The sequence below is a fragment of the Microcaecilia unicolor genome, chromosome 3, assembly GCF_901765095.1.
Source record: "Microcaecilia unicolor chromosome 3, aMicUni1.1, whole genome shotgun sequence".
NCBI lineage: Eukaryota > Metazoa > Chordata > Amphibia > Gymnophiona > Siphonopidae > Microcaecilia > Microcaecilia unicolor.
This window is the reverse complement of record NC_044033.1, coordinates 195,567,235-195,581,103: the sequence shown is the minus strand read 5'-3', so window position 1 is coordinate 195,581,103 and position 13,869 is coordinate 195,567,235. Positions and strand designations below refer to the sequence as shown.

General features: G+C 46.9%; 1 protein-coding gene across 2 annotated transcripts in view; it reads right to left on the bottom strand.

Moving 5' to 3' along the window:
- TRMT1 (tRNA methyltransferase 1) overlaps positions 1-13,869 on the bottom strand; it is an 86,014-nt gene that overhangs the window by 51,804 nt on the left and 20,341 nt on the right. For both annotated transcript variants that reach the window (XM_030196935.1, XM_030196936.1), the window contains exons 2-3: positions 9,308-9,363; positions 8,732-8,850 (exon numbers count right to left, since the gene is read on the bottom strand). In XM_030196935.1, the coding sequence (XP_030052795.1) occupies positions 8,732-8,850; positions 9,308-9,363 (175 nt within the window). The remainder of the gene's footprint in view (positions 1-8,731; positions 8,851-9,307; positions 9,364-13,869) is intronic.

Sequence of the window (13,869 nt, the reverse complement as noted above, 5' to 3'; positions counted from 1 at the left end):
GTGAGGTAGTCGTTCGGGGAGGAGTTGGAGTGCGGTTTGTGGAGATAATCTTTTTTCTTAATGGGGACTCGGGAGGTAGTCGTCGGGGAGGAGGTGGAGTGTGGTGTTCCAATGTCGTAGAAGAGAGGGAGGGAGGGAGGGAGGATTTAGAGGGCGGTGTTTGTATTACAGAGGGAGTTATGCGGTTGCATTTTGGGGAGGAGGGTGTGTGAGGGGGGCTGTGGCCGGTTGATGTGGTCTTCTGTTGAGTTTTGCTGTGCGTTGGGTTTTATTCCGTGGTTGCGGGGAAGTGGTTTTGGGGGGGGGGGGGGGGGGGGGGTTGTTGCATGTGTTTGGGTGTGGGGATTTACCTGTTGCCTCCGAAAGTGCTGATGCCCTTTTTCTTTCTTCTTGTGAAGTTGTTTTTTTGCGCCGTTGGCGGGTGTTTTTTTTTTTTTTTTAATACTGAAAGGTAATTTTAAAACAATACAGGAACGTAAGACCTTTAAAATAAGAATGATTGAATATTTTGACACCCAACAAACAGGACTTAATACGGATCTGGGTTTTCTAACATTATAAAAAAGCTGTATTTCTCTATTTCTCTGTTTATTACCCTCCTCTCACCTACCAACACCCATTCTGTTAGAATATCAATGAAATGCTTTGATGTCCCCATGCATACCCCCACCCTCCCACTCTGTCAGACAGTCAAAGTAATGCTTTGATGTTTCTCTCATATATACTATCTGCTACCTCATTTGCTTATTTCCGATCTGAGGAAGAAGGCCACCTTGGAAAGCCAATCAAGAAATGTATTAAGTTATGTCCAATAAAAAAAGGTATCATCTTATTTTCTTTTCCATGTTTTATTTTGTTTGATTTCTATTGATAACCTACACGAGGGGATAAAGGCATTGGATCCACTAATCTGTCTGCAGGTGCAAAGGTGTGGGTTACCCAAGGAAATGGGCCCCCACAGCCCGCTGAAATTATTGCCCAAGGGGCGGATAATACCATCCTGATATTCCGATCTGGGTGGGAAAAATGGACTTATGTCCCAGCGAATAAATGTTATCTTAGAGAGTAATCTGTTAATATATTTATAGATCCTTGTAAGAGCCAGTATAATCCTCCTTCTTATGATGTCTTTGGGTATTGCCATTACCCCCGGTGGATGACTACATCTTACCACCGAAAGTCAAGGCAAGCTGATTTGGCAGTGGAAGAATCAGAGTGAAATCTGACAAGATAATGACACATGTTCAGTTAACTAGATGTGTTCTGTGGGAACTGTCAATAACACTCAAATATGGAAAGAAGTCCTGTCACATGAATGAGTTTAATATGACTTGCACAAGTCAGAGACAGTCAATACAGCATTGTTGACCCAAAAATGTGGACACTGTTGACATTTACACTACCAATGTGTTATTAGCAAATGTTTATATTCTTCTTGTGTGAACACTATACCTATGAAGACCTGTGTAAAAACTGTAGTACCCTTAATTGCCTTAATTGTAGAGTAAAATGAGCTTAGTATGATACATTGTTAGGAGCTTTTGGTACAGGTGTAGAGATAAAATGAAGTTACTTACCTGTAGCAGGTATTCTCCGAGGACAGCAGGCTGATTGTTCTCACATGTGGGTTGGCGTCCACGGCGCCCCCAGGAACGGAGATTTTCCAGCAAAATCTTCAAACTCTTTGCGACAGCCAGTAGAGCGTGGAACAGACAAACTGCGCATGCGCGGCCATCTTCCCGCCCGCCCACGTCCGTTCCCGCCTCAGTTACATGAAAAGCAAAGAAAAGAATAAAACAACTCCAAAGGGGAGGTGGGCGGGTTGCTGATAATCAGCCTGCTGTCCTCGGAGAATACCTGCTACAGGTAAGTAACTTTGCTTTCTCCGAGGACAAGCAGGCTGCTTGTTCTCATGTGTGGGGTATCCCTAGTCCCCAGGCTCACTCAAAAACAACAAAGAAAGGTCAATTGGGCCTCGCAACGGCAAGGACATAACTGAGATTGACCTACAAAGCAACAGCTAACAGAGTGCAGCCTGGAACAGAACAAAAATGGGCCTAGTGGGGTGGAGTTGGATTCTAGACTCCAAACAGATTCTGCAGCACCGACTGCCCGAACCGACTGTCGCGTCGAGAATCCTGCTGAAGACAGTAATGAGATGTGAATGTGTAGACTGATGACCACGTCACAGCCTTGCAAATCTCCTCAATAGTGGCTGACTTCAAGTGGGCCACTGATGCTGCCATGGCTCTAACACTATGAGCCGTGACACGACCCTCAAGAGTCAGCCCAGCTTGGGCATAAGTGAAGGAGATGCAATCTGCTAGCCAATTTGAGATGGTGCGTTTCCTAACAGCGACTCCCTTCCTGTTGGGATCAAAAGAAAAACATTTGGGCGGACTGTCTGAATGGGCTTGTCCGCTCCACATAGAAGGCCAATGCTCTCTTGCAGTCCAATGTATGCAACTGACGTTCAGCAGGGCGGGTATGAGGACGGGGAAAGAATGTTGGCAGGACAATTGACTGGTTCCGATAGAACTCCGACACCACCTTTGGCAGGAACTTAGGGTGAGTGCGGAGGACTACTCTGTTATGATGAAATTTAGTATAAGGAGCATGGGCTACCAAGGCTTGAAGCTCACTGTCCCTACGAGCTGAAGTAACAGCCACCAAGAAAATGATCTTCCAGGTCAAATACTTCAGATGGCAGGAATCCAGTGGCTCAAAAGGAGCTTTCATCAGCTGGGTGAGAACAATGTTGAGATCCCATGACACTGGTTGAGGTTTGACTGGGGGCTTTGACAAAAGCAAACCTCTCATGAAGCGAACAACTAAAGGCTGTCCAGAGATAGGCTTACCCGCGACACGATAATGAAAAGCACTAATTGCACCAAGATGAACTCTTACGGAGTTGGTCTTGAGACCAGACTCTGACAAGTGTAGAAGGTATTCAAGCAGGGTCTGTGCAAGACAAGAGCGAGGATCTAGGGCCTTGCTGTCACCCCAGACGGCAAACCTCCTCCATTTAAAAGATTCCTCATGGGATCTTTCCTGGAAGCAAGACAGACGCGGGAGACACCCTCAGAAAGACCCAAAGAGGCGAAGTCTACGCTCTCAACATCCAGGCCGTGAGAGCCAGAGATTGGCGGTTGGGATGCAGAAGCGCCCCTTCGTTCTGAGTGATGAGGGTTAGAAAACAGTCCAATCTCCATGGTTCTTCGGAGGACAACTCCAGAAGAAGAAGGAACCAAATCTGACGCTGCCAAAAGGGTGCAATCAGAATCATGGTTCCGCGGTCTTGCTGCAGTTTCAGCAAAGTCTTCCCCACCAGAGGTATGGGAGGATATGCATACAGAAGGCCTGTCCTCCAATGCAGGAGAAAAGCATCTGACGCTAGTCTGTCGTGAGCATGAAGTCTGGAGCAGAACTGAGGGACCTTGTGATTGGACTGAGTGGCAAAAAGATCCACCGAGGGGGTGCCCCACTCTCGGAAGATTTTGCGTACCACGCCCGAGTTGAGCGACCACTCGTGAGGTTGCATTATCCTGCTCAATCTGTCGGCCAGGCTGTTTATGCCTGCCAGATACGTGGCTTGGAGAAACATGCTGTGATGGCGAGCCCAAAGTCACATCTGGATGGCTTTCTGACACAGGGGGCGAGATCCGGTGCCCCCTGCTTGTTCACGCAGTACATGACAACCTGGTTGTCTGTCTGAATTTGAATAATTTGATTGGACAGCCGATCTCTGAAAGCCTTCAGAGCGTTCCAGATCGCTCGCAGCTCCAGGAGATTGATCTGAAGACCTGATTCCTGGAGGGACCAAGCTCCTTGAGTGTGGAGCCCATCTACATGCACTCCCCACCCCAGGAGAGATGCATTCGTGGTCAGCACTTTTTGAGGCAGAGGAATCTGGAAGGGATGTCCCAGGGTCAAATTGGATCGAATTGTCCACCACTGAAGGGAATTGTGAAAATCGGTGGACAGCTGGATCACATCCTCTAGATTCCCCGCAGCTTGATACCACTGGGAAGCTAGGGTCCATTGAACAGATCTCATGTGCAGGCGTGCCATGGGTGTCACATGAACTGTGGAGGCCATATGGCCTAGAAGTCAATATCTGCCGAAATGCCCTGGCCATGGAAACGAGAGACAGAAGGTTGTCTGCTCTCGTCTTGGGTAGATAGGCTCGAGCTGTCTGAGAGTCCAGCAGAGCTCCTATGAATTCTAGTTGTTGAACTGGAAGAAGGTGGGACTTTGGGTAATTGATAACAAACCCTAGTAGCTCAAAGAGTCGAATAGTCATTTGCATGGACTGTAGAGCTCCTGCCTCTGAGGTGTTCTTCACCAGCCAATCGTCAAGATAAGGGAACACATGCACTCCCAGTATGCGTAGCGACGCTGCAACGACCGCCAGGCATTTTGTAAACACCCTGGGTGCGGAGGCAAGCCCAAAGGGCAGCACACAATACTGAAAGTGCTGTGTTCCCAGACGGAATTGCAGATACTTCCTGTGAGCTGGAATTATCGGAACGTGAGTGTAAGCATCCTTTAAGTCCAGAAAGCATAGCCAATCATTTTTCTGAATCATGGGAAAAGGGTGCCCAGGGAAACCATCCTGAACTTTTCTCTGATCAGATATTTGTTCAGGGCCCTTAGGTCTAGGATGGGACGCATCCCCCCTGTTTTCTTTTGCACAAGAAGTACCTGGAGTAGAATCCCAGCCCTTCTTGCCCTGGTGGAACGGGCTCGACCGCATTGGCGCTGAGAAGGGCGGAGAGTTCCTCTGCAAGTACCTGCCTGTGCTGGAAGCTGTAAGACTGAGCTCCCGGTGGACAATTTGGAGGTCTGGAGATCAAATTGAGAGAGTACCCCAACCGGACTATTTGAAGAACCCATCGATTGAAGGTTATGAGAGGCCACCTTTGGTGTAAAAATGTTAACCTCCCTCCAACAGGTAGACCGTCCAGCACAGGTACGTTTATGGCGGCTATGCTCAGCTGGAGCTTTTGTTAGGGAGCAGCAGGGGCCTGTCTGGGCACACACTGGGGCTGAGCCTGAGAAGGCTGTCGGGAAGGTGGTTTGTACCTACGCTTATTGTAAGCATAGGGAGCATTCCTCCTGCCCCTGAAAAAATGTCTACCAGTTGAGGTAGATGCTGAAGGGGCCCGGTGGGAGAGCTTGTCGAGGGCGGTTTCCCGCTGGTGGAGCTGCTCTACCACCTGCTCGACCTTCTCACCAAAAACATTATCCCCCCGGCAAGGAACGTCCGCAAGCTGCTGCTGCTGCAGGGTCCCATTGTCCAGGTCAGAGGCATGCAGCCATGAGAGTCTGCGCATCACTATACCTTGAGCAGCGGATCTGGATGCAACATCAAAAGTGTCATAAGCACCGCTGGACAGGAATTTACGACACGCCTTCAGCTGCCTGACCACCTCCTGAAAAGGCCTGGCATGCTCCGGAGGGAGCTTATCCACCAAGTCCGCCAGTTGCTTAACATTGTTCCGCATGTGGATGCTCGTGTAGAGCTGGTAGGACTGAATTTTGGACTGGTAGGCCTTCTTCCCAAAAGAGTCTAAAGTCCTAGCTTCTCGCCCTGGGGTGCCAAGGCGTAATCTCTAGTACTTCTGGCTCTCTTGAGAGCGGAATCCACAACCGCAGAGTCGTAAGGTTAACTGCGACCTCACCAACTCAGGTTCTCCATGGATCCGATACTGGGACTCTGCTTTCTTGGGGATGGTGGGATTAGATAAAGGTTTCATCTACTTCCTCAGCAATGTTTTCTTGAGGACATTATGCAGAAGGGCAGTGGATGACTCTTTAGGTGGCGAAGGATAGCCCAAGGTCTTCGAGCATCTCAGTCCTGGGCTCATCCTCATTTACCACAGGGAAGGGAATGCCCACAGACATTTCCTGGACAAAAGAGGAGGACAGACTCTCTGGCGGAGAAAGCTTCCTCTCAGGTGAAGGAGTGGGATCAGAAGGAAGACCACAAGACTCCTCGGAAGAGAAATATCTGGGGTCCTCCCCTTCTTCCCAGGAGGCATCCTCCTCGGTATCGGACAAAAGTTCACGAACTACAGTCCGAAATCGGGCCCGTCTCGACATCGAGGAAGCATGGCCTCAATGGCGATGTTGAGAGGTCGACTCCCCTGCCAGCGGCGATGAAGCTCTCGCCATCGACGTCGAGTCAACCTGGGTGGCAGCACCCCCTGGCACCGGAACACAACGCTGCAGCAGCCCTTCCAGAAGGCCTGAAAGAATGGCTCGGATGCTCTCCTCTTGAGTCACTGTCGAGGAAGGCTAGGAGGCCGGTGAAGGAGTCGACATCAGAATCTGCGAAGGTCTGCGAGTCAGTACCGGGCTGTCCGGAGATCGATGCATTGACACCTCCTGGATGGAGGGTGAGCAGTCCTCCCGGCGTCGATGCTTTCCGGGTGCCGAATCCCTCGACGCCCCACAGCTCCCGGTACTGTGTCTCGAAGGAGACCGGTGCCGATGCTTCTTCGCCTTCGCTCGAAGCACGTCACCGGTACTCCTCGGTACCAACGAGGAGGACGTGGAATCCACATGCCTCATCGGGGCCTGTCCAGTAGGAGCCTTTGAGACAGGTGGAGACCCACTCGACGGCCCACTACTCCCAGCTACAGGTGAAGTCCGGACAGCCATTACCTGTTCTCCCGATGTCGATTCCATCCCTGGTGCCGATATCGACGCTGACCTCGGTTCCGCCGTCGATGTTGACGCCGAGGAATCAGTCGGAGCTCCAAAAAGACGGTCCCGAAGAGCTCTTCTCGACGCCTGCGTCCGCTTTTTCAAGCTAAGACACAATTTGCAGGCTTCTGGGCGATGGTCGGGCCCAAGGCACTGTACACACCAGGAGTGCGGGTCAGTGCTCGAGATAGTCCGCTGGCACCGAGCACACTTCTTGAAGCCGCTGTGAGGCTTTGAGAACATCAGTGGAAAAATCGCAGCAGCAAAATCAAACGGCTAGATTGTGCCAACAAAGGGCATAAAAAGGGGAACCACGGATGGGCAGCCAAAAAGGCCTCAACGGAAATCGAAAGGAAACTTACCAGGGCAAAAACTAAGAAAAACCATTTTTTTTTTTTTTTTTTTAAAAAGTAACTGGAAAAAAAAAAAGAAGAAAAGGGCGACCTAAAACAAAAAGAAAGCGATAAACGCTACGAAAGGGCGCCAAAGATTTTCTTGGGACCTGCGAGTGACCGACACACAGCCACTCTCCACTGCGGAAAAGAAAAAACTGAGGCGGGAACGGACGCGCGCGGGTGGGAAGATGGCCGCGCATGCGCAGTGTGTCCGTTCCACGCTCTACTGGCTGTCGCAAAGAGTTTGAAGATTTTGCTGGAAAAACTCCGTTCCTGGGGCCGCTGTGGACGTCGACCCACATGTGAGAACAAGCAGCCTGCTTGTCCTCGGAGAATAAATGCTATTGATGCTGAAACTTTAGACAAAACAAAATGTATTAGAACTGACATTAATCAGTTTATTACTTTGCAATACGATAAAGGTTTTTTTTAGTTAATTATACTCAGATAGTTTACAAGTAGAAATTAATATAGCATAATTTACTACTTGCATGTTGTAACATTTATTTGCCCTTATACAACGGAATAAGGCTCAAGATGACTAACTCTGAATACTTGTGGAGGTGAAACGGTGGGTTCCTTCCACAACCCGATTAATAATAATTTCAGATACTGCCTTGTGCACTAACCTCTTGTTCTGGGCAAATTGTGTAGTTTAAGGTAACTAAGCAGTTATTACTATTTGCCCTTGGATTATACTTCCTGCTAATTTTAGTATGTTTGTTGAAATTAGTGTTCAGTATATTATCCATTTGTATGATCTGTCTTGTTACTTTTTTTTGGTTGTTTTACTTGATGTAGATGTAGAGTAATAACTTATGTACGGACTGTCAATCAGACAGAGATGAAAATAAAATCAAGGACAGATTGTAATGGAAGTGAATTTTAAAGATTGTTTTTCAACTCTGTCTGGACCGACCAGTGCACTCGGGGTCTGTATTGTTGATTAGAAGTAATTCTGTTTAAAAATGGTTGTTTAACTTTGATTGTGTGAAAATAAGTTGGAATGCAGAAGATAAGACACAGCTCTAATTTGGTACGTGAAGGGGAGGATGGCACTTGTTTTCCTGGACTTTGGAAAGCATGTGACCACGTTCCCACAGTCCTAAATAGAGAAGCATTCTGTAATTTTCCATAGCTCTGAATAAGCGCTCAGAGCCTAATAAAAAAGGAGGGCTTGTCACAGCAGAGTGGGGGGTTCATCTGTGAGCAGATGTGTCGTGCAGAGGGTCTGTTCCTGGTCTGAAGCTCCTAGCTCTCGCTGTGAACTGGGCCCCCCCCCAGCTGATAAGAGCCTGGATGATGGAGACCAGTGATGTTGTACGTATAGTGCTTCATTTCCTGGTCTAATAAAACTCTTTGCATTGCTGAGATGTAGAGACCAGTAATGTAATGATTGTTTATACAGCTAACCATTGTGTGTATATATCCTAACCATTGTAGAATTTAGCTCCTCTAATAAAGGTCTTGTTTACTTATTACGAATCCAAAAGAATCCACAGTAGTCTGTGTTAGTGAGACAGGCTGTAAATCCATAGCATTACAGCCCCTCATTCTCCAGAGCCACTGATCAAAGCACGGAGAGGAAAGAGGGCCAGAGACAGACTCCTCCCTACACGTATTACCTCACACTTCTCTCCAAGTGGTACAGTCTGCTTCTCAACAGTTGCTTCTGGCTTCTCTTCCTGATCCTCTGACAGATCCACTTGCACTTTTGGGACAAGATCTTCTCCAGGAACACAGACTGCAGAGACAGGAAGAAGGCACTTCAGGGTCATCATGTTAAGGCAGAAACCCGACTGTCTGGGAAAGGGCCTTACAGCTGAGCTTCCCAAACTGCTAAAACCCGCATTTGAGGTTGTGACCTGGGCGGGGAGGTGGTCATGATTTTATCTGGCATGATCATGGGGTCAGAGCCACAAAAAAGTGATTAGCTCTGCCTTACAACTCAACCAATATAGAAAAAGTTGTACTCTGATCTCAGGTGTGTATCAGTTCAGCTCTATGTCCTGGGACAGTACACAGCCAGAACTTTAGACTTAAACTCAAAGCAAATGGAGTAACATCCTTCTCTCCCTCAATGTGGCTGTATATCACCCTTCCCTCATCACTTCATTCCATTATAAACCAATAAAAAAAAAAAAAAAAAAAAAAAAAAAGAAAGAGATATACACACTTTAAAAAAAAAAAAAAAAACTCACTCTGAATTCCTTTTCCTAACATCTGCAGACGAGCGAATTCTGCGACGATGGCACATCTGCGGAGGAAGGCAGCGTGTTAGAAGTTCACATCCAGCGCTTCCTGGCCAGAGCTTGTCTGCTTTTCAATTCTCTTTAAATCGCCAATAAATGGAGTGGCCTATCCGTTGTTTCAACTAATTTTTGTTCCTGCTCAGGAGCTTGTGATTCTCAAGTGGATTTACAGCACCATGTATCACCCCACTCAATCAGCCATACAGCAACAGTCCTTGGTCAGGGTTCTGAGCCAGGAGAACTATGGAGCACGGCTACTTCCAAAGCCTAGAGCAGCAGGTTCTTGGGGACATACAAAACAATATCCCAACAGCTACACTGACTCAAAGAACCATCTGCATATACTTTAAAAGCAGAAATTAGGTCTTACCGGAATTTTGTTTCTATTAGTTTGAATTCCCCAGTAACGGCTTTGCTTTTTTGCAAATTAAACATTTCATGTCACAGCAGGATTGATTAAAGGGGGACCTAGAGGATTCTGGGTTATTTTAAAATTTTTGGTTGATATTAGGGGCCAAATTTCTATCATTTTATTAGGGGAAAGAAATTTCAAAAATATGGTTTTATGCGTCATTGGGAAGATTTGGGGGATGATTTAAGTGTGGGTGTATGGAAAGCTGTGTTTTTAAATAAGATTTCTATAAGAACACCTATAAGATCCTTACCATTAACCGATGGGTTGTATCCGCCTACCAGCAGGTGGAGATAGAGAACACTGAAAGACACAGTGAGTCTGGACGGCCAGCCCCTTCTGCCTCAGTATATGAAATTTCCAAACTGAAAACAATGTTTCCTTCAGCTTATGATGTATGTTGGAGGTGTGGTTCATGAAAAGGAACCTTTTTTCCCCATATATGTTGGACTTGTGAGAAGACTCAGAAGTTTTAAACAATCACAAGGCAGGAGTCTGTTTCTCTGGGATGTGCTTTTCTCAGGGATCCCAAGTGGTATCTACTGGGATTGGGAAGGACAAAAATGGCAGAGAAGATTAAAAGCAAATTTTCTCCTATCAATTTATGTTGGTCCTGTTCCAAACAAAAAGGATCACAAACATATATTGTTCGATTACCTTTTGGATTGATATTTGGTCCAAAATACAGGAAAATTATAGAGTTTACAGAACCTTTGGCTTTTAAGCACATTTGGAAATCTCTTGTAATGTATTATTCTCTCTCAGATGAAGAAGCCTCTCTGCTTGATCTTATCTCCTTAGTTCTAAAATTGGTTATTCAACTTTGGAAACAATTCTAACTAATCCAAATATTTTTTTTAATAGTGGAATACTGTATTATAGTTTAGGAAATATGACATTTCTCTAAAGTTCATTTCCTCACCTTGGAAACGTAAATGGCTAAAATTTGATCGTTATTTATCTAAACACTCAGCAATCTCCCGTGTTTCCTCATCTGCTCATTTGTTATCTTGTTTTATGCTTCATGTTTGAAGCGTTTTGTTCCTTATTATATGCATACATAACATGCTAATAACTAGCCGTTAAAACACGTGAGATTTGTAATTCTCACCTCCATGTCCAGCAAACCTCCTCTCTCCCCTGCCCTCCCCGATCCATGTCCAGCAACCCTGCTCTCTCCCCTGCCCTCCCCCCATATCCAGCAACCCTCCTCTTTCCCTTGGCCTCCCCCCCACCCTGTTCTCTCCCCTACCCTCCCCCATGTCCAGCAACCCTCCTCTCTGCCCTGCTCTCTCCCTATGTCCAGCAACCCTCCTTTCTCCCCCCTGCCCTCCCCCCATGTCCAGCTACCTTCCTCGCCGCCGCTCCCTCCCCCCTCCGTGCCGGGGCCCCTGCACTGACATGAGACAGCCTCTCACCTCCGTGTGAAAGCGCTGCAGGCAGCAGCAGATTGCTCTGCTGCAGGCAGCACTTCCACACGGAGGTGAGAGGCGCTGTCATTTCAGTGGAGGGGGCCCGATACGGAGGGGGGAGGGAGCGGCGACGACGTTGGGGATGGGGGGGGGAGGGTGGAGGTTGGTGCGCCGGCGATGTTCCTTTCCTTCATCTCCGGGCTCTCCAGTGGCAGCGGCAGGCCAGCAGTGTCCATTTCCCTCTCTGTTCAGCCCTCACGTCTTGACGCGAGGGCTGGATAGAGAGGGAAGTCTCTACTGCTCATTTGCGGGTGAGTTGGTCACTTGTCTTTTATATGTTTGATGAAAATAAATCAGCTCTATATGATTTTGTATTATTGTAATGTTAAATAACCCAGGACACTCGTGAGCAGCATAAAAGATGGCAGCATGAAGCTTTAGCTCAGCTGTCTCCCTACTTTATTTTCAGCATCCTGTGGTCAATTTGAAGTTTTTCAACTCAATCCATAGATATCCAGATTCTACTTTAAATGGCTGCTTCAAAAAAAAAAAAAAATGCCAAATGTGATCAAGCTTATTCATAAAATCAAGGGTTTAAGCGCCAAAAATCTGAACCTCTGTCAACATGCAAAAGAAGCAGAAGAAACAAAAAGAAATTTCACTGCTTTACAACATGCAGGAATTGAGACTAAAGATCTAAATTACTGAACATAATGAGTCTCTACCAGAGATTAAGAAAGATGTACTAATATGAAACTTCAATTAAACTCACTTGCAGCAAAAATGGATTCAGAGGAAATCAGACAGTGCACATGATCAACAAATACAAGCTCTATCGAGTCTACAAAAATCATTTCAGCTACTAGAAAGAGAAATGGAAGATGTCAATAATCACTCCAGACACTTCAATTTCAGAATACTAGGTCTACCTGAAAAAAAGAGAAGGAACAACATAATGACATTTTTGACTGAATGGATTCCTAAGGTTCTAAACTTTAATACATCTCCTCCACTGGAATTAGAACCTGTACACTGCACTCTGTCCTACATACCTCAAAATTCGAAGTACCCATATGCAATCATTGCAAAATTACCGCGACACCAGCACACATTACAAATCCTACAACTGGCTAAATCCAAAAACCTGATTAAATATAAAGGGACATACAATCCTTTTTGTGACTGATCTTCATAAAAAGCTATACAGCGCTGCAATTTTTTGCAATGAGACCCTGGCTAAAGTGCTCCGGCGCGAAGTATGGGAAAATTAGGTTCTTACCTTGGTAATTTTCTTTCCTTTAGTCACAGCAGATGAATCCATTAACTGATGGGTTGTATCCGCCTACCAGCAGGTGGAGATAGAGAACACTGAAAGACACAGTGAGTCTGGACGGCCAGCCCCTTCTGCCTCAGTATATGAAATTTCCAAAGCAGAGTGAATAAGAAAGGCAACATAACAAACTTTCCTCATAGTGAGCATACGCCCCAGAACCGGAGCAATAACCAAACAAAGAAGGGATGATCTCAACCTCCTGCAATAGAACAGCATGTAGAAACTCTGAGAACTTGTCTTCAACTCCTCCCGAGGAGCTACAATATCTGCATGAAAGATCTGAACAAAAAACAGAGTCAGACAGGGAGGGATCATGGATTCATCTGTTGTGACTAAAGGAAAGAAAATTACCAAGGTAAGAACCTAATTTTCCCTTCCTTGTCATCAACAGCAGATGAATCCATTAACTGATGGGATGCACAAAAGCACTCCCTACATAGGGTGGGAACAGGCAACTCCACGAGCCAGTACTTGCGCACGAAAATGCACGTCCTGCTTCGCTTCAACATCCAGCCTGTAATGCCGTACAAACGAGAGCTGAAAAGCCCAAGTAGCCACATGACAGATCTAATGAAGAAAAAGAACACCCTTCTCAGCCCACGAGGAGGAAATCGCTCTCGTGGAATGCACTTTAAACGCTTCAGGAGGAGACCGTCCTGAAAGCAGATACACAGAAAAAATGACTTCTTGAGCCAATGGGCTATATAGTGGTCTTAGACGCCGGACCCCCGCGGCGAGGACCTGTCAACAATACAAAAAGGTGATCAGAAGTCCTGAAGTCATTTGACATCTGTAGATACTGCAACAGAGCCCTGCGTACATCCAAAAGCCGTAATTGCCCAAAGGAATCCGGGAAGTCCTCCCTAGAAAAGGAAGGTAGAAAAATGGGTTGGTTCAGGTGAAATGCTGAAATCACCTTGGGCAGGAAGGAAGGCACTATCCGTACCGGTACCCGGACTCCGAGAACTGCAGAAAAGGATCCTGACAGGAAAACGCCTGAAGCTCAGAAACGCGTCTAGCCCATGTCATGGCCATCAAAAAGACTGTCTTGAGAGTCACATCCTTCTCAGAAGCCCGCCTAAGTGGCTTGAAAGGCGAACGCTGGAGAGCCTTCAACACCAGCCCCAGGTTCCAGGCCGGACACGGCGACCGCACAGGAGGACGGAGCCGAAGCGCCCCTCTGAGAAATCAGACAATGTCTGGACGCGCAGCAAGGGACAAGCCAGAGACTTTCCCTCGAAAGCACGCCAATGCTGCCACTTGAAAACTCACAGGGAATTGAGCCAGACCTTTTTGTAAGCCGACCTGCAAAAAGTCCAGAATCGGCGAGACTGTAGCCTGCGTGGGTGTGATC